The 21,897-nt window shown below is 42.7% G+C and overlaps 1 protein-coding gene across 2 annotated transcripts in view; it reads left to right on the forward strand.

The window, feature by feature from the left end:
• The first annotated feature begins 21,397 nt into the window (after positions 1-21,397).
• MON2 (MON2 homolog, regulator of endosome-to-Golgi trafficking) overlaps positions 21,398-21,897 on the forward strand; it is a 122,550-nt gene continuing 122,050 nt past the window's right edge. For both annotated transcript variants that reach the window (XM_056574463.1, XM_056574464.1), the window contains exon 1: positions 21,398-21,781. In XM_056574463.1, the coding sequence (XP_056430438.1) occupies positions 21,668-21,781 (114 nt within the window). In that variant the 5' untranslated portion in view covers positions 21,398-21,667. The remainder of the gene's footprint in view (positions 21,782-21,897) is intronic.

Genomic DNA, 21,897 nt, shown 5'->3' on the forward strand with positions numbered 1-21,897 from the left:
GAGGTATGGATTGTAGAACACAGTGAGGTATGGATTGTAGAGCACAGTGAGGTATGGATTGTAGAACATAGTGAGGTATAGATTGTAGAACATAGTGAGGTATGGATTGTAGAACACACAGTGAGGTATGGATTGTAGAACACAGTGAGGTATAGATTGTAGAACACAGTGAGGTATGGATTGTAGAACACAGTGAGGTATGGATTGTAGAACACAGTGAGGTATGGATTGTAGAACACAGTGAGGTATGGATTGTAGAACACAGTGAGGTATGGATTGTAGAACACACAGGCAGGTATGGATTGTAGAACACAGTGAGGTATGGATTGTAGAACACAGTGAGGTATGGATTGTAGAACACAGTGAGGTATGGATTGTAGAACACAGTGAGGTATGGATTGTAGAGCACAGTGAGGTATGGATTGTAGAACATAGTGATGTATAGATTGTAGAACATAGTGAGGTATGGATTGTAGAACACACAGTGAGGTATGGATTGTAGAACACAGTGAGGTATGGATTGTAGAACACAGTGAGGTATGGATTGTAGAGCACAGTGAGGTATGGATTGTAGAACATAGTGAGGTATAGATTGTAGAACATAGTGAGGTATGGATTGTAGAACACACAGTGAGGTATGGATTGTAGAACACAGTGAGGTATGGATTGTAGAACACAGTGAGGTATGGATTGTAGAACATAGTGAGGTATGGATTGTAGAACACACAGTGAGGTATGGATTGTAGAACACACAGGCAGGTATGGATTGTAGAACATACAGTGAGGTATGGATTGTAGAACACAGTGAGGTATGGATTGTAGAACACACAGGCAGGTATGGATTGTAGAACACACAGGCAGGTATGGATTGTAGAATACAGTGAGTTATGGATTGTAGAACACACAGGCAGGTATGGATTGTAGAACACACAGGCAGGTATGGATTGTAGAACACAGTGAGGTATGGATTGTAGAACACACAGGCAGGTATGGATTGTAGAACACACAGGCAGGTATGGATTGTAGAACACAGTGAGGTATGGATTGTAGAACACACAGGCAGGTATGGATTGTAGAACACAGTGAGGTATGGATTGTAGAACACAGTGAGGTATGGATTGTAGAACACAGTGAGGTATGGATTGTAGAACACAGTGAGGTATGGATTGTAGAACACAGTGAGGTATGGATTGTAGAACACAGTGAGGTATGGATTGTAGAACACACAGGCAGGTATGGATTGTAGAACACAGTGAGGTATGGATTGTAGAACACAGGCAGGTATGGATTGTAGAACACAGTGAGGTATGGATTGTAGAACACAGTGAGGTATGGATTGTAGAACACACAGGCAGGTATGGATTGTAGAACACAGTGAGGTATAGATTGTAGAACACAGTGAGGTATGGATTGTAGAACACAGTGAGGTATGGATTGTAGAACACACAGGCAGGTATGGATTGTAGAACACAGTGAGGTATAGATTGTAGAACACAGTGAGGTATGGATTGTAGAACACACAGTGAGGTATGGATTGTAGAACACAGTGAGGTATGGATTGTAGAACACAGTGAGGTATGGATTGTAGAGCACAGTGAGGTATGGATTGTAGAACATAGTGAGGTATAGATTGTAGAACATAGTGAGGTATGGATTGTAGAACACAGTGAGGTATGGATTGTAGAACACACAGTGAGGTATGGATTGTAGAACACAGTGAGGTATGGATTGTAGAACACAGTGAGGTATGGATTGTAGAGCACAGTGAGGTATGGATTGTAGAACATAGTGAGGTATAGATTGTAGAACATAGTGAGGTATGGATTGTAGAACACACAGTGAGGTATGGATTGTAGAACACAGTGAGGTATAGATTGTAGAACACAGTGAGGTATGGATTGTAGAACACAGTGAGGTATGGATTGTAGAACACAGTGAGGTATGGATTGTAGAACACAGTGAGGTATGGATTGTAGAACACAGTGAGGTATGGATTGTAGAACACACAGGCAGGTATGGATTGTAGAACACAGTGAGGTATGGATTGTAGAACACAGTGACGTATGGATTGTAGAACACAGTGAGGTATGGATTGTAGAACACAGTGACGTATGGATTGTAGAACACAGTGAGGTATGGATTTTAGAACACAGTGAGGTATGGATTGTAGAGCACAGTGAGGTATGGATTGTAGAACATAGTGAGGTATAGATTGTAGAACATAGTGAGGTATGGATTGTAGAACACACAGTGAGGTATGGATTGTAGAACACAGTGAGGTATGGATTGTAGAATACAGTGAGGTATGGATTGTAGAGCACAGTGAGGTATGGATTGTAGAACATAGTGAGGTATAGATTGTAGAACATAGTGAGGTACGGATTGTAGAACACACAGTGAGGTATGGATTGTAGAACACAGTGAGGTATGGATTGTAGAACACAGTGAGGTATGGATTGTAGAACATAGTGAGGTATGGATTGTAGAACACACAGTGAGGTATGGATTGTAGAACACACAGGCAGGTATGGATTGTAGAACACACAGTGAGGTATGGATTGTAGAACACAGTGAGGTATGGATTGTAGAACACACAGGCAGGTATGGATTGTAGAACACACAGGCAGGTATGGATTGTAGAACACAGTGAGGTATGGATTGTAGAACACACAGGCAGGTATGGATTGTAGAACACACAGGCAGGTATGGATTGTAGAACACAGTGAGGTATGGATTGTAGAACACACAGGCAGGTATGGATTGTAGAACACACAGGCAGGTATGGATTGTAGAACACACAGGCAGGTATGGATTGTAGAACACAGTGAGGTATGGATTGTAGAACACACAGGCAGGTATGGATTGTAGAGCACAGTGAGGTATGGATTGTAGAACACACAGGCAGGTATGGATTGTAGAACACACAGGCAGGTATGGATTGTAGAACACAGTGAGGTATGGATTGTAGAACACACAGGCAGGTATGGATTGTAGAACACAGTGAGGTATGGATTGTAGAACACAGTGAGGTATGGATTGTAGAACACACAGGCAGGTATGGATTGAAGAACACACAGGCAGGTATGGATTGTAGAACACAGTGAGGTATGGATTGTAGAACACACAGGCAGGTATGGATTGTAGAACACAGTGAGGTATGGATTGTAGAACACAGTGAGGTATGGATTGTAGAACACACAGTGAGGTATGGATTGTAGAACACAGTGAGGTATGGATTGTAGAACACAGTGAGGTATGGATTGTAGAGCACAGTGAGGTATGGATTGTAGAACATAGTGAGGTATAGATTGTAGAACATAGTGAGGTATGGATTGTAGAACACACAGTGAGGTATGGATTGTAGAACACAGTGAGGTATAGATTGTAGAACACAGTGAGGTATGGATTGTAGAACACAGTGAGGTATGGATTGTAGAACACAGTGAGGTATGGATTGTAGAACACAGTGAGGTATGGATTGTAGAACACAGTGAGGTATGGATTGTAGAACACACAGGCAGGTATGGATTGTAGAACACAGTGAGGTATGGATTGTAGAACACAGTGAGGTATGGATTGTAGAACACAGTGAGGTATGGATTGTAGAACACAGTGAGGTATGGATTGTAGAGCACAGTGAGGTATGGATTGTAGAACATAGTGATGTATAGATTGTAGAACATAGTGAGGTATGGATTGTAGAACACACAGTGAGGTATGGATTGTAGAACACAGTGAGGTATGGATTGTAGAACACAGTGAGGTATGGATTGTAGAGCACAGTGAGGTATGGATTGTAGAACATAGTGAGGTATAGATTGTAGAACATAGTGAGGTATGGATTGTAGAACACACAGTGAGGTATGGATTGTAGAACACAGTGAGGTATGGATTGTAGAACACAGTGAGGTATGGATTGTAGAACATAGTGAGGTATGGATTGTAGAACACACAGTGAGGTATGGATTGTAGAACACACAGGCAGGTATGGATTGTAGAACACACAGTGAGGTATGGATTGTAGAACACAGTGAGGTATGGATTGTAGAACACACAGGCAGGTATGGATTGTAGAACACACAGGCAGGTATGGATTGTAGAATACAGTGAGTTATGGATTGTAGAACACACAGGCAGGTATGGATTGTAGAACACACAGGCAGGTATGGATTGTAGAACACAGTGAGGTATGGATTGTAGAACACACAGGCAGGTATGGATTGTAGAACACACAGGCAGGTATGGATTGTAGAACACAGTGAGGTATGGATTGTAGAACACACAGGCAGGTATGGATTGTAGAACACAGTGAGGTATGGATTGTAGAACACACAGGCAGGTATGGATTGTAGAACACACAGGCAGGTATGGATTGTAGAACACAGTGAGGTATGGATTGTAGAACACACAGGCATGTATGGATTGTAGAACACACAGGCAGGTATGGATTGTAGAACACAGTGAGGTATAGATTGTAGAACATAGTGAGGTATGGATTGTAGAACACACAGTGAGGTATGGATTGTAGAACACACAGGCAGGTATGGATTGTAGAACACAGTGAGGTATGGATTGTAGAACACAGTGAGGTATGGATTGTAGAACACAGTGAGGTATGGATTGTAGAACACAGTGAGGTATGGATTGTAGAACACAGTGAGGTATGGAATGTAGAACACAGTGAGGTATGGATTGTAGAACACACAGGCAGGTATGGATTGTAGAACACAGTGAGGTATGGATTGTAGAACACAGTGAGGTATGGATTGTAGAACACAGTGAGGTATGGATTGTAGAACACACAGGCAGGTATGGATTGTAGAACACAGTGAGGTATGGATTGTAGAACACACAGTGATGTATGGATTGTAGAACACAGTGAGGTATGGATTGTAGAACACACAGGCAGGTATGGATTGAAGAACACACAGGCAGGTATGGATTGTAGAACACAGTGAGGTATGGATTGTAGAACACAGTGAGGTATGGATTGTAGAACACAGTGAGGTATAGATTGTAGAACACAGTGAGGTATGGATTGTAGAACACACAGGCAGGTATGGATTGTAGAACACACAGGCAGGTATGGATTGTAGAACACAGGCAGGTATGGATTGTAGAACACAGTGAGGTATGGATTGTAGAACACAGTGAGGTATGGATTGTAGAACACAGTGAGGTATGGATTGTAGAACACAGTGAGGTATAGATTGTAGAACACAGTGAGGTATGGATTGTAGAACACAGTGAGGTATAGATTGTAGAACACACAGGCAGGTATGGATTGTAGAACACAGTGAGGTATGGATTGTAGAACACACAGGCAGGTATGGATTGTAGAACACACAGGCAGGTATGGATTGTAGAACACAGTGAGGTATGGATTGTAGAACACACAGGCAGGTATGGATTGTAGAACACAGTGAGGTATGGATTGTAGAACACAGTGAGGTATGGATTGTAGAACACACAGGCAGGTATGGATTGAAGAACACACAGGCAGGTATGGATTGTAGAACACAGTGAGGTATGGATTGTAGAACACACAGGCAGGTATGGATTGTAGAACACAGTGAGGTATGGATTGTAGAACACAGTGAGGTATGGATTGTAGAACACACAGTGAGGTATGGATTGTAGAACACAGTGAGGTATGGATTGTAGAACACAGTGAGGTATGGATTGTAGAGCACAGTGAGGTATGGATTGTAGAACATAGTGAGGTATAGATTGTAGAACATAGTGAGGTATGGATTGTAGAACTCACAGTGAGGTATGGATTGTAGAACACAGTGAGGTATAGATTGTAGAACACAGTGAGGTATGGATTGTAGAACACAGTGAGGTATGGATTGTAGAACACAGTGAGGTATGGATTGTAGAACACAGTGAGGTATGGATTGTAGAACACAGTGAGGTATGGATTGTAGAACACACAGGCAGGTATGGATTGTAGAACACAGTGAGGTATGGATTGTAGAACACAGTGAGGTATGGATTGTAGAACACAGTGAGGTATGGATTGTAGAACACAGTGAGGTATGGATTGTAGAGCACAGTGAGGTATGGATTGTAGAACATAGTGATGTATAGATTGTAGAACATAGTGAGGTATGGATTGTAGAACACACAGTGAGGTATGGATTGTAGAACACAGTGAGGTATGGATTGTAGAACACAGTGAGGTATGGATTGTAGAGCACAGTGAGGTATGGATTGTAGAACATAGTGAGGTATAGATTGTAGAACATAGTGAGGTATGGATTGTAGAACACACAGTGAGGTATGGATTGTAGAACACAGTGAGGTATGGATTGTAGAACACAGTGAGGTATGGATTGTAGAACATAGTGAGGTATGGATTGTAGAACACACAGTGAGGTATGGATTGTAGAACACACAGGCAGGTATGGATTGTAGAACACACAGTGAGGTATGGATTGTAGAACACAGTGAGGTATGGATTGTAGAACACACAGGCAGCTATGGATTGTAGAACACACAGGCAGGTATGGATTGTAGAATACAGTGAGTTATGGATTGTAGAACACACAGGCAGGTATGGATTGTAGAACACACAGGCAGGTATGGATTGTAGAACACAGTGAGGTATGGATTGTAGAACACACAGGCAGGTATGGATTGTAGAACACACAGGCAGGTATGGATTGTAGAACACAGTGAGGTATGGATTGTAGAACACACAGGCAGGTATGGATTGTAGAACACAGTGAGGTATGGATTGTAGAACACACAGGCAGGTATGGATTGTAGAACACACAGGCAGGTATGGATTGTAGAACACAGTGAGGTATGGATTGTAGAACACACAGGCAGGTATGGATTGTAGAACACACAGGCAGGTATGGATTGTAGAACACAGTGAGGTATGGATTGTAGAACACACAGGCAGGTATGGATTGTAGAACACAGTGAGGTATGGATTGTAGAACACAGTGAGGTATGGATTGTAGAACACAGTGAGGTATGGATTGTAGAACACAGTGAGGTATGGATTGTAGAACACAGTGAGGTATGGATTGTAGAACACAGTGAGGTATGGATTGTAGAACACACAGGCAGGTATGGATTGTAGAACACAGTGAGGTATGGATTGTAGAACACAGTGAGGTATGGATTGTAGAACACAGTGAGGTATGGATTGTAGAACACACAGGCAGGTATGGATTGTAGAACACAGTGAGGTATGGATTGTAGAACACACAGTGAGGTATGGATTGTAGAACACAGTGAGGTATGGATTGTAGAACACACAGGCAGGTATGGATTGAAGAACACACAGGCAGGTATGGATTGTAGAACACAGTGAGGTATGGATTGTAGAACACAGTGAGGTATGGATTGTAGAACACAGTGAGGTATAGATTGTAGAACACAGTGAGGTATGGATTGTAGAACACACAGGCAGGTATGGATTGTAGAACACACAGGCAGGTATGGATTGTAGAACACAGGCAGGTATGGATTGTAGAACACAGTGAGGTATGGATTGTAGAACACAGTGAGGTATGGATTGTAGAACACAGTGAGGTATGGATTGTAGAACACAGTGAGGTATAGATTGTAGAACACAGTGAGGTATGGATTGTAGAACACAGTGAGGTATAGATTGTAGAACACACAGGCAGGTATGGATTGTAGAACACAGTGAGGTATGGATTGTAGAACACACAGGCAGGTATGGATTGTAGAACACACAGGCAGGTATGGATTGTAGAACACAGTGAGGTATGGATTGTAGAACACACAGGCAGGTATGGATTGTAGAACACAGTGAGGTATGGATTGTAGAACACAGTGAGGTATGGATTGTAGAACACACAGGCAGGTATGGATTGAAGAACACACAGGCAGGTATGGATTGTAGAACACAGTGAGGTATGGATTGTAGAACACACAGGCAGGTATGGATTGTAGAACACAGTGAGGTATGGATTGTAGAACACAGTGAGGTATGGATTGTAGAACACACAGTGAGGTATGGATTGTAGAACACAGTGAGGTATGGATTGTAGAACACAGTGAGGTATGGATTGTAGAGCACAGTGAGGTATGGATTGTAGAACATAGTGAGGTATAGATTGTAGAACATAGTGAGGTATGGATTGTAGAACACACAGTGAGGTATGGATTGTAGAACACAGTGAGGTATAGATTGTAGAACACAGTGAGGTATGGATTGTAGAACACAGTGAGGTATGGATTGTAGAACACAGTGAGGTATGGATTGTAGAACACAGTGAGGTATGGATTGTAGAACACAGTGAGGTATGGATTGTAGAACACACAGGCAGGTATGGATTGTAGAACACAGTGAGGTATGGATTGTAGAACACAGTGAGGTATGGATTGTAGAACACAGTGAGGTATGGATTGTAGAACACAGTGAGGTATGGATTGTAGAGCACAGTGAGGTATGGATTGTAGAACATAGTGATGTATAGATTGTAGAACATAGTGAGGTATGGATTGTAGAACACACAGTGAGGTATGGATTGTAGAACACAGTGAGGTATGGATTGTAGAACACAGTGAGGTATGGATTGTAGAGCACAGTGAGGTATGGATTGTAGAACATAGTGAGGTATAGATTGTAGAACATAGTGAGGTATGGATTGTAGAACACACAGTGAGGTATGGATTGTAGAACACAGTGAGGTATGGATTGTAGAACACAGTGAGGTATGGATTGTAGAACATAGTGAGGTATGGATTGTAGAACACACAGTGAGGTATGGATTGTAGAACACACAGGCAGGTATGGATTGTAGAACATACAGTGAGGTATGGATTGTAGAACACAGTGAGGTATGGATTGTAGAACACACAGGCAGGTATGGATTGTAGAACACACAGGCAGGTATGGATTGTAGAATACAGTGAGTTATGGATTGTAGAACACACAGGCAGGTATGGATTGTAGAACACACAGGCAGGTATGGATTGTAGAACACAGTGAGGTATGGATTGTAGAACACACAGGCAGGTATGGATTGTAGAACACACAGGCAGGTATGGATTGTAGAACACAGTGAGGTATGGATTGTAGAACACACAGGCAGGTATGGATTGTAGAACACAGTGAGGTATGGATTGTAGAACACACAGGCAGGTATGGATTGTAGAACACACAGGCAGGTATGGATTGTAGAACACAGTGAGGTATGGATTGTAGAACACACAGGCAGGTATGGATTGTAGAACACACAGGCAGGTATGGATTGTAGAACACAGTGAGGTATGGATTGTAGAACACACAGGCAGGTATGGATTGTAGAACACAGTGAGGTATGGATTGTAGAACACAGTGAGGTATGGATTGTAGAACACAGTGAGGTATGGATTGTAGAACACAGTGAGGTATGGATTGTAGAACACAGTGAGGTATGGATTGTAGAACACAGTGAGGTATGGATTGTAGAACACACAGGCAGGTATGGATTGTAGAACACAGTGAGGTATGGATTGTAGAACACAGGCAGGTATGGATTGTAGAACACAGTGAGGTATGGATTGTAGAACACAGTGAGGTATGGATTGTAGAACACACAGGCAGGTATGGATTGTAGAACACAGTGAGGTATAGATTGTAGAACACAGTGAGGTATGGATTGTAGAACACAGTGAGGTATGGATTGTAGAACACACAGGCAGGTATGGATTGTAGAACACAGTGAGGTATAGATTGTAGAACACAGTGAGGTATGGATTGTAGAACACACAGTGAGGTATGGATTGTAGAACACAGTGAGGTATGGATTGTAGAACACAGTGAGGTATGGATTGTAGAGCACAGTGAGGTATGGATTGTAGAACATAGTGAGGTATAGATTGTAGAACATAGTGAGGTATGGATTGTAGAACACAGTGAGGTATGGATTGTAGAACACACAGTGAGGTATGGATTGTAGAACACAGTGAGGTATGGATTGTAGAACACAGTGAGGTATGGATTGTAGAGCACAGTGAGGTATGGATTGTAGAACATAGTGAGGTATAGATTGTAGAACATAGTGAGGTATGGATTGTAGAACACACAGTGAGGTATGGATTGTAGAACACAGTGAGGTATAGATTGTAGAACACAGTGAGGTATGGATTGTAGAACACAGTGAGGTATGGATTGTAGAACACAGTGAGGTATGGATTGTAGAACACAGTGAGGTATGGATTGTAGAACACAGTGAGGTATGGATTGTAGAACACACAGGCAGGTATGGATTGTAGAACACAGTGAGGTATGGATTGTAGAACACAGTGAGGTATAGATTGTAGAACACAGTGAGGTATGGATTGTAGAACACAGTGAGGTATAGATTGTAGAACACACAGGCAGGTATGGATTGTAGAACACAGTGAGGTATGGATTGTAGAACACACAGGCAGGTATGGATTGTAGAACACAGTGAGGTATGGATTGTAGAACACAGTGAGGTATAGATTGTAGAACACAGTGAGGTATGGATTGTAGAACACAGTGAGGTATGGATTGTAGAACACAGTGAGGTATGGATTGTAGAACACAGTGAGGTATGGATTGTAGAACACAGTGAGGTATGGATTGTAGAACACAGTGAGGTATGGATTGTAGAACACAGTGAGGTATAGATTGTAGAACACAGTGAGGTATGGATTGTAGAACACAGTGAGGTATGGATTGTAGAACACAGTGAGGTATGGATTGTAGAACACAGTGAGGTATGGATTGTAGAACACAGTGAGGTATGGATTGTAGAACACACAGGCAGGTATGGATTGTAGAACACAGTGAGGTATGGATTGTAGAACACAGTGAGGTATAGATTGTAGAACACAGTGAGGTATGGATTGTAGAACACAGTGAGGTATAGATTGTAGAACACACAGGCAGGTATGGATTGTAGAACACAGTGAGGTATGGATTGTAGAACACACAGGCAGGTATGGATTGTAGAACACACAGGCAGGTATGGATTGTAGAACACAGTGAGGTATGGATTGTAGAACACACAGGCAGGTATGGATTGTAGAACACAGTGAGGTATGGATTGTAGAACACAGTGAGGTATGGATTGTAGAACACACAGGCAGGTATGGATTGAAGAACACACAGGCAGGTATGGATTGTAGAACACAGTGAGGTATGGATTGTAGAACACACAGGCAGGTATGGATTGTAGAACATAGTGAGGTATAGATTGTAGAACATAGTGAGGTATGGATTGTAGAACACACAGTGAGGTATGGATTGTAGAACACAGTGAGGTATAGATTGTAGAACACAGTGAGGTATGGATTGTAGAACACAGTGAGGTATGGATTGTAGAACACAGTGAGGTATGGATTGTAGAACACAGTGAGGTATGGATTGTAGAACACAGTGAGGTATGGATTGTAGAACACACAGGCAGGTATGGATTGTAGAACACAGTGAGGTATGGATTGTAGAACACAGTGAGGTATGGATTGTAGAACACAGTGAGGTATGGATTGTAGAACACAGTGAGGTATGGATTGTAGAGCACAGTGAGGTATGGATTGTAGAACATAGTGATGTATAGATTGTAGAACATAGTGAGGTATGGATTGTAGAACACACAGTGAGGTATGGATTGTAGAACACAGTGAGGTATGGATTGTAGAACACAGTGAGGTATGGATTGTAGAGCACAGTGAGGTATGGATTGTAGAACATAGTGAGGTATAGATTGTAGAACATAGTGAGGTATGGATTGTAGAACACACAGTGAGGTATGGATTGTAGAACACAGTGAGGTATGGATTGTAGAACACAGTGAGGTATGGATTGTAGAACATAGTGAGGTATGGATTGTAGAACACACAGTGAGGTATGGATTGTAGAACACACAGGCAGGTATGGATTGTAGAACACACAGTGAGGTATGGATTGTAGAACACAGTGAGGTATGGATTGTAGAACACACAGGCAGGTATGGATTGTAGAACACACAGGCAGGTATGGATTGTAGAATACAGTGAGTTATGGATTGTAGAACACACAGGCAGGTATGGATTGTAGAACACACAGGCAGGTATGGATTGTAGAACACAGTGAGGTATGGATTGTAGAACACACAGGCAGGTATGGATTGTAGAACACACAGGCAGGTATGGATTGTAGAACACAGTGAGGTATGGATTGTAGAACACACAGGCAGGTATGGATTGTAGAACACAGTGAGGTATGGATTGTAGAACACACAGGCAGGTATGGATTGTAGAACACACAGGCAGGTATGGATTGTAGAACACAGTGAGGTATGGATTGTAGAACACACAGGCAGGTATGGATTGTAGAACACACAGGCAGGTATGGATTGTAGAACACAGTGAGGTATGGATTGTAGAACACACAGGCAGGTATGGATTGTAGAACACAGTGAGGTATGGATTGTAGAACACAGTGAGGTATGGATTGTAGAACACAGTGAGGTATGGATTGTAGAACACAGTGAGGTATGGATTGTAGAACACAGTGAGGTATGGATTGTAGAACACAGTGAGGTATGGATTGTAGAACACACAGGCAGGTATGGATTGTAGAACACAGTGAGGTATGGATTGTAGAACACAGGCAGGTATGGATTGTAGAACACAGTGAGGTATGGATTGTAGAACACAGTGAGGTATGGATTGTAGAACACACAGGCAGGTATGGATTGTAGAACACAGTGAGGTATAGATTGTAGAACACAGTGAGGTATGGATTGTAGAACACAGTGAGGTATGGATTGTAGAACACACAGGCAGGTATGGATTGTAGAACACAGTGAGGTATAGATTGTAGAACACAGTGAGGTATGGATTGTAGAACACAGTGAGGTATAGATTGTAGAACACAAAGGCAGGTATGGATTGTAGAACACACAGGCAGGTATGGATTGTAGAACACAGTGAGGTATGGATTGTAGAACACACAGGCAGGTATGGATTGTAGAACACAGTGAGGTATGGATTGTAGAACACAGTGAGGTATGGATTGTAGAACACAGTGAGGTATGGATTGTAGAACACAGTGAGGTATGGATTGTAGAACACAGTGAGGTATGGATTGTAGAACACACAGGCAGGTATGGATTGTAGAACACAGTGAGGTATGGATTGTAGAACACAGTGAGGTATGGATTGTAGAACACAGTGAGGTATGGATTGTAGAACACACAGGCAGGTATGGATTGTAGAACACAGTGAGGTATGGATTGTAGAACACACAGTGAGGTATGGATTGTAGAACACAGTGAGGTATGGATTGTAGAACACACAGGCAGGTATGGATTGAAGAACACACAGGCAGGTATGGATTGTAGAACACAGTGAGGTATGGATTGTAGAACACAGTGAGGTATGGATTGTAGAACACAGTGAGGTATAGATTGTAGAACACAGTGAGGTATGGATTGTAGAACACACAGGCAGGTATGGATTGTAGAACACACAGGCAGGTATGGATTGTAGAACACAGGCAGGTATGGATTGTAGAACACAGTGAGGTATGGATTGTAGAACACAGTGAGGTATGGATTGTAGAACACAGTGAGGTATGGATTGTAGAACACAGTGAGGTATAGATTGTAGAACACAGTGAGGTATGGATTGTAGAACACAGTGAGGTATAGATTGTAGAACACACAGGCAGGTATGGATTGTAGAACACAGTGAGGTATGGATTGTAGAACACACAGGCAGGTATGGATTGTAGAACACACAGGCAGGTATGGATTGTAGAACACAGTGAGGTATGGATTGTAGAACACACAGGCAGGTATGGATTGTAGAACACAGTGAGGTATGGATTGTAGAACACAGTGAGGTATGGATTGTAGAACACACAGGCAGGTATGGATTGAAGAACACACAGGCAGGTATGGATTGTAGAACACAGTGAGGTATGGATTGTAGAACACACAGGCAGGTATGGATTGTAGAACACAGTGAGGTATGGATTGTAGAACACAGTGAGGTATGGATTGTAGAACACACAGTGAGGTATGGATTGTAGAACACAGTGAGGTATGGATTGTAGAACACAGTGAGGTATGGATTGTAGAGCACAGTGAGGTATGGATTGTAGAACATAGTGAGGTATAGATTGTAGAACATAGTGAGGTATGGATTGTAGAACACACAGTGAGGTATGGATTGTAGAACACAGTGAGGTATAGATTGTAGAACACAGTGAGGTATGGATTGTAGAACACAGTGAGGTATGGATTGTAGAACACAGTGAGGTATGGATTGTAGAACACAGTGAGGTATGGATTGTAGAACACAGTGAGGTATGGATTGTAGAACACACAGGCAGGTATGGATTGTAGAACACAGTGAGGTATGGATTGTAGAACACAGTGAGGTATGGATTGTAGAACACAGTGAGGTATGGATTGTAGAACACAGTGAGGTATGGATTGTAGAGCACAGTGAGGTATGGATTGTAGAACATAGTGATGTATAGATTGTAGAACATAGTGAGGTATGGATTGTAGAACACACAGTGAGGTATGGATTGTAGAACACAGTGAGGTATGGATTGTAGAACACAGTGAGGTATGGATTGTAGAGCACAGTGAGGTATGGATTGTAGAACATAGTGAGGTATAGATTGTAGAACATAGTGAGGTATGGATTGTAGAACACACAGTGAGGTATGGATTGTAGAACACAGTGAGGTATGGATTGTAGAACACAGTGAGGTATGGATTGTAGAACATAGTGAGGTATGGATTGTAGAACACACAGTGAGGTATGGATTGTAGAACACACAGGCAGGTATGGATTGTAGAACATACAGTGAGGTATGGATTGTAGAACACAGTGAGGTATGGATTGTAGAACACACAGGCAGGTATGGATTGTAGAACACACAGGCAGGTATGGATTGTAGAATACAGTGAGTTATGGATTGTAGAACACACAGGCAGGTATGGATTGTAGAACACACAGGCAGGTATGGATTGTAGAACACAGTGAGGTATGGATTGTAGAACACACAGGCAGGTATGGATTGTAGAACACACAGGCAGGTATGGATTGTAGAACACAGTGAGGTATGGATTGTAGAACACACAGGCAGGTATGGATTGTAGAACACAGTGAGGTATGGATTGTAGAACACACAGGCAGGTATGGATTGTAGAACACACAGGCAGGTATGGATTGTAGAACACAGTGAGGTATGGATTGTAGAACACACAGGCAGGTATGGATTGTAGAACACACAGGCAGGTATGGATTGTAGAACACAGTGAGGTATGGATTGTAGAACACACAGGCAGGTATGGATTGTAGAACACAGTGAGGTATGGATTGTAGAACACAGTGAGGTATGGATTGTAGAACACAGTGAGGTATGGATTGTAGAACACAGTGAGGTATGGATTGTAGAACACAGTGAGGTATGGATTGTAGAACACAGTGAGGTATGGATTGTAGAACACACAGGCAGGTATGGATTGTAGAACACAGTGAGGTATGGATTGTAGAACACAGGCAGGTATGGATTGTAGAACACAGTGAGGTATGGATTGTAGAACACAGTGAGGTATGGATTGTAGAACACACAGGCAGGTATGGATTGTAGAACACAGTGAGGTATAGATTGTAGAACACAGTGAGGTATGGATTGTAGAACACAGTGAGGTATGGATTGTAGAACACACAGGCAGGTATGGATTGTAGAACACAGTGAGGTATAGATTGTAGAACACAGTGAGGTATGGATTGTAGAACACACAGTGAGGTATGGATTGTAGAACACAGTGAGGTATGGATTGTAGAACACAGTGAGGTATGGATTGTAGAGCACAGTGAGGTATGGATTGTAGAACATAGTGAGGTATAGATTGTAGAACATAGTGAGGTATGGATTGTAGAACACAGTGAGGTATGGATTGTAGAACACACAGTGAGGTATGGATTGTAGAACACAGTGAGGTATGGATTGTAGAACACAGTGAGGTATGGATTGTAGAGCACAGTGAGGTATGGATTGTAGAACATAGTGAGGTATAGATTGTAGAACATAGTGAGGTATGGATTGTAGAACACACAGTGAGGTATGGATTGTAGAACACAGTGAGGTATAGATTGTAGAACACAGTGAGGTATGGATTGTAGAACACAGTGAGGTATGGATTGTAGAACACAGTGAGGTATGGATTGTAGAACACAGTGAGGTATGGATTGTAGAACACAGTGAGGTATGGATTGTAGAACACACAGGCAGGTATGGATTGTAGAACACAGTGAGGTATGGATTGTAGAACACAGTGAGGTATAGATTGTAGAACACAGTGAGGTATGGATTGTAGAACACAGTGAGGTATAGATTGTAGAACACACAGGCAGGTATGGATTGTAGAACACAGTGAGGTATGGATTGTAGAACACACAGGCAGGTATGGATTGTAGAACACAGTGAGGTATGGATTGTAGAACACAGTGAGGTATAGATTGTAGAACACAGTGAGGTATGGATTGTAGAACACAGTGAGGTATGGATTGTAGAACACAGTGAGGTATGGATTGTAGAACACAGTGAGGTATGGATTGTAGAACACAGTGAGGTATGGATTGTAGAACACAGTGAGGTATGGATTGTAGAACACAGTGAGGTATAGATTGTAGAACACAGTGAGGTATGGATTGTAGAACACAGTGAGGTATGGATTGTAGAACACAGTGAGGTATGGATTGTAGAACACAGTGAGGTATGGATTGTAGAACACAGTGAGGTATGGATTGTAGAACACACAGGCAGGTATGGATTGTAGAACACAGTGAGGTATGGATTGTAGAACACAGTGAGGTATAGATTGTAGAACACAGTGAGGTATGGATTGTAGAACACAGTGAGGTATGGATTGTAGAACACACAGGCAGGTATGGATTGTAGAACACAGTGAGGTATGGATTGTAGAACACACAGGCAGGTATGGATTGTAGAACACACAGGCAGGTATGGATTGTAGAACACAGTGAGGTATGGATTGTAGAACACACAGGCAGGTATGGATTGTAGAACACAGTGAGGTATGGATTGTAGAACACAGTGAGGTATGGATCGTAGAACACACAGGCAGGTATGGATTGAAGAACACACAGGCAGGTATGGATTGTAGAACACAGTGAGGTATGGATTGTAGAACACACAGGCAGGTATGGATTGTAGAACATAGTGAGGTATAGATTGTAGAACATAGTGAGGTATGGATTGTAGAACACACAGTGAGGTATGGATTGTAGAACACAGTGAGGTATAGATTGTAGAACACAGTGAGGTATGGATTGTAGAACACAGTGAGGTATGGATTGTAGAACACAGTGAGGTATGGATTGTAGAACACAGTGAGGTATGGATTGTAGAACACAGTGAGGTATGGATTGTAGAACACACAGGCAGGTATGGATTGTAGAACACAGTGAGGTATGGATTGTAGAACACAGTGAGGTATGGATTGTAGAACACAGTGAGGTATGGATTGTAGAACACAGTGAGGTATGGATTGTAGAGCACAGTGAGGTATGGATTGTAGAACATAGTGATGTATAGATTGTAGAACATAGTGAGGTATGGATTGTAGAACACACAGTGAGGTATGGATTGTAGAACACAGTGAGGTATGGATTGTAGAACACAGTGAGGTATGGATTGTAGAGCACAGTGAGGTATGGATTGTAGAACATAGTGAGGTATAGATTGTAGAACATAGTGAGGTATGGATTGTAGAACACACAGTGAGGTATGGATTGTAGAACACAGTGAGGTATGGATTGTAGAACACAGTGAGGTATGGATTGTAGAACATAGTGAGGTATGGATTGTAGAACACACAGTGAGGTATGGATTGTAGAACACACAGGCAGGTATGGATTGTAGAACACACAGTGAGGTATGGATTGTAGAACACAGTGAGGTATGGATTGTAGAACACACAGGCAGGTATGGATTGTAGAACACACAGGCAGGTATGGATTGTAGAATACAGTGAGTTATGGATTGTAGAACACACAGGCAGGTATGGATTGTAGAACACACAGGCAGGTATGGATTGTAGAACACAGTGAGGTATGGATTGTAGAACACACAGGCAGGTATGGATTGTAGAACACACAGGCAGGTATGGATTGTAGAACACAGTGAGGTATGGATTGTAGAACACACAGGCAGGTATGGATTGTAGAACACACAGGCAGGTATGGATTGTAGAACACAGTGAGGTATGGATTGTAGAACACACAGGCAGGTATGGATTGTAGAACACACAGGCAGGTATGGATTGTAGAACACAGTGAGGTATGGATTGTAGAACACACAGGCAGGTATGGATTGTAGAACACACAGGCAGGTATGGATTGTAGAACACAGTGAGGTATGGATTGTAGAACACACAGGCAGGTATGGATTGTAGAACACACAGGCAGGTATGGATTGTAGAACACAGTGAGGTATGGATTGTAGAACACAGTGAGGTATGGATTGTAGAACACAGTGAGGTATGGATTGTAGAACACACAGGCAGGTATGGATTGTAGAACACACAGGCAGGTATGGATTGTAGAACACAGTGAGGTATGGATTGTAGAACACAGGCAGGTATGGATTGTAGAACACAGTGAGGTATGGATTGTAGAACACAGTGAGGTATGGATTGTAGAACACACAGGCAGGTATGGATTGTAGAACACAGTGAGGTATAGATTGTAGAACACAGTGAGGTATGGATAGTAGAACACAGTGAGGTATGGATTGTAGAACACACAGGCAGGTATGGATTGTAGAACACAGTGAGGTATAGATTGTAGAACACAGTGAGGTATGGATTGTAGAACACAGTGAGGTATGGATTGTAGAGCACAGTGAGGTATGGATTGTAGAACATAGTGAGGTATAGATTGTAGAACATAGTGAGGTATGGATTGTAGAACACACAGTGAGGTATGGATTGTAGAACACAGTGAGGTATGGATTGTAGAACACAGTGAGGTATGGATTGTAGAACATAGTGAGGTATGGATTGTAGAACACACAGTGAGGTATGGATTGTAGAACACACAGGCAGGTATGGATTGTAGAACACACAGTGAGGTATGGATTGTAGAACACAGTGAGGTATGGATTGTAGAACACACAGGCAGGTATGGATTGTAGAACACACAGGCAGGTATGGATTGTAGAATACAGTGAGTTATGGATTGTAGAACACACAGGCAGGTATGGATTGTAGAACACACAGGCAGGTATGGATTGTAGAACACAGTGAGGTATGGATTGTAGAACACACAGGCAGGTATGGATTGTAGAACACACAGGCAGGTATGGATTGTAGAACACAGTGAGGTATGGATTGTAGAACACACAGGCAGGTATGGATTGTAGAACACACAGGCAGGTATGGATTGTAGAACACAGTGAGGTATGGATTGTAGAACACACAGGCAGGTATGGATTGTAGAACACACAGGCAGGTATGGATTGTAGAACACAGTGAGGTATGGATTGTAGAACACACAGGCAGGTATGGATTGTAGAACACACAGGCAGGTATGGATTGTAGAACACAGTGAGGTATGGATTGTAGAACACACAGGCAGGTATGGATTGTAGAACACACAGGCAGGTATGGATTGTAGAACACAGTGAGGTATGGATTGTAGAACACAGTGAGGTATGGATTGTAGAACACAGTGAGGTATGGATTGTAGAACACACAGGCAGGTATGGATTGTAGAACACACAGGCAGGTATGGATTGTAGAACACAGTGAGGTATGGATTGTAGAACACAGGCAGGTATGGATTGTAGAACACAGTGAGGTATGGATTGTAGAACACAGTGAGGTATGGATTGTAGAACACACAGGCAGGTATGGATTGTAGAACACAGTGAGGTATAGATTGTAGAACACAGTGAGGTATGGATAGTAGAACACAGTGAGGTATGGATTGTAGAACACACAGGCAGGTATGGATTGTAGAACACAGTGAGGTATAGATTGTAGAACACAGTGAGGTATGGATTGTAGAACACAGTGAGGTATGGATTGTAGAGCACAGTGAGGTATGGATTGTAGAACATAGTGAGGTATAGATTGTAGAACATAGTGAGGTATGGATTGTAGAACACACAGTGAGGTATGGATTGTAGAACACAGTGAGGTATGGATTGTAGAACACAGTGAGGTATGGATTGTAGAACATAGTGAGGTATGGATTGTAGAACACACAGTGAGGTATGGATTGTAGAACACACAGGCAGGTATGGATTGTAGAACACACAGTGAGGTATGGATTGTAGAACACAGTGAGGTATGGATTGTAGAACACACAGGCAGGTATGGATTGTAGAACACACAGGCAGGTATGGATTGTAGAATACAGTGAGTTATGGATTGTAGAACACACAGGCAGGTATGGATTGTAGAACACACAGGCAGGTATGGATTGTAGAACACAGTGAGGTATGGATTGTAGAACACACAGGCAGGTATGGATTGTAGAACACACAGGCAGGTATGGATTGTAGAACACAGTGAGGTATGGATTGTAGAACACACAGGCAGGTATGGATTGTAGAACACACAGGCAGGTATGGATTGTAGAACACAGTGAGGTATGGATTGTAGAACACACAGGCAGGTATGGATTGTAGAACACACAGGCAGGTATGGATTGTAGAACACAGTGAGGTATGGATTGTAGAACACACAGGCAGGTATGGATTGTAGAACACACAGGCAGGTATGGATTGTAGAACACAGTGAGGTATGGATTGTAGAACACACAGGCAGGTATGGATTGTAGAACACAGTGAGGTATGGATTGTAGAACACAGTGAGGTATGGATTGTAGAACACAGTGAGGTATGGATTGTAGAACACACAGGCAGGTATGGATTGTAGAACACACAGGCAGGTATGGATTGTAGAACACAGTGAGGTATGGATTGTAGAACACAGGCAGGTATGGATTGTAGAACACAGTGAGGTATGGATTGTAGAACACAGTGAGGTATGGATTGTAGAACACACAGGCAGGTATGGATTGTAGAACACAGTGAGGTATAGATTGTAGAACACAGTGAGGTATGGATAGTAGAACACAGTGAGGTATGGATTGTAGAACACACAGGCAGGTATGGATTGTAGAACACAGTGAGGTATAGATTGTAGAACACAGTGAGGTATGGATTGTAGAACATAGTGAGGTATGGATTGTAGAACACAGTGAGGTATGGATTGTAGAACACAGTGAGGTATGGATTGTAGAACACAGTGAGGTATAGATTGTAGAACACAAAGGCAGGTATGGATTGTAGAACACACAGGCAGGTATGGATTGTAGAACACAGGCAGGTATGGTGGACATTCATTCCTCACTGACATCACACGGGACTAAGTGACGAATACAATTCTCCGGGAAGCTCACACTGCGCCTGCGCGGATGTTCTCTCAGCTTGTGTTTACGGAAGCGGCTGTTACGTGTCAGTGCGGAGAGCAGGGGATTCTGGGAGTCCGGCTGATGGCCGAGCCGAGGGGCTGACAGCTCTGTGCTCGGCCGGGGACATGTTCTAGGCGGCCGAACCGCTTCCCTCCGGACACAGCTCACAGCCCCGCTTTTCCCTGCCTCCCCGAGCTCGTCCACTGCAAACATGTCCTCCTCCACCAGCAGCCCCGAGGCCATCAAGAAGCTCCTGGAGAACATGCAGAGTGACCTGCGGGGTCTGTCCATGGAGTGCAAGAAGAAGTTCCCTCCTGTCAAAGAGGTATGGATGGCTCATGGCAGGAGATTTGGGTGCCTCCTCGGGTTAATGATGCCCGGCTGATAGGTGGCATGTATTGTGTGGATGGGGTGTACTTCTCTATGGGTCCTTCATGTGCA

The sequence above is a fragment of the Hyla sarda genome, chromosome 4 (genome assembly GCF_029499605.1).
Source record: "Hyla sarda isolate aHylSar1 chromosome 4, aHylSar1.hap1, whole genome shotgun sequence".
NCBI lineage: Eukaryota > Metazoa > Chordata > Amphibia > Anura > Hylidae > Hyla > Hyla sarda.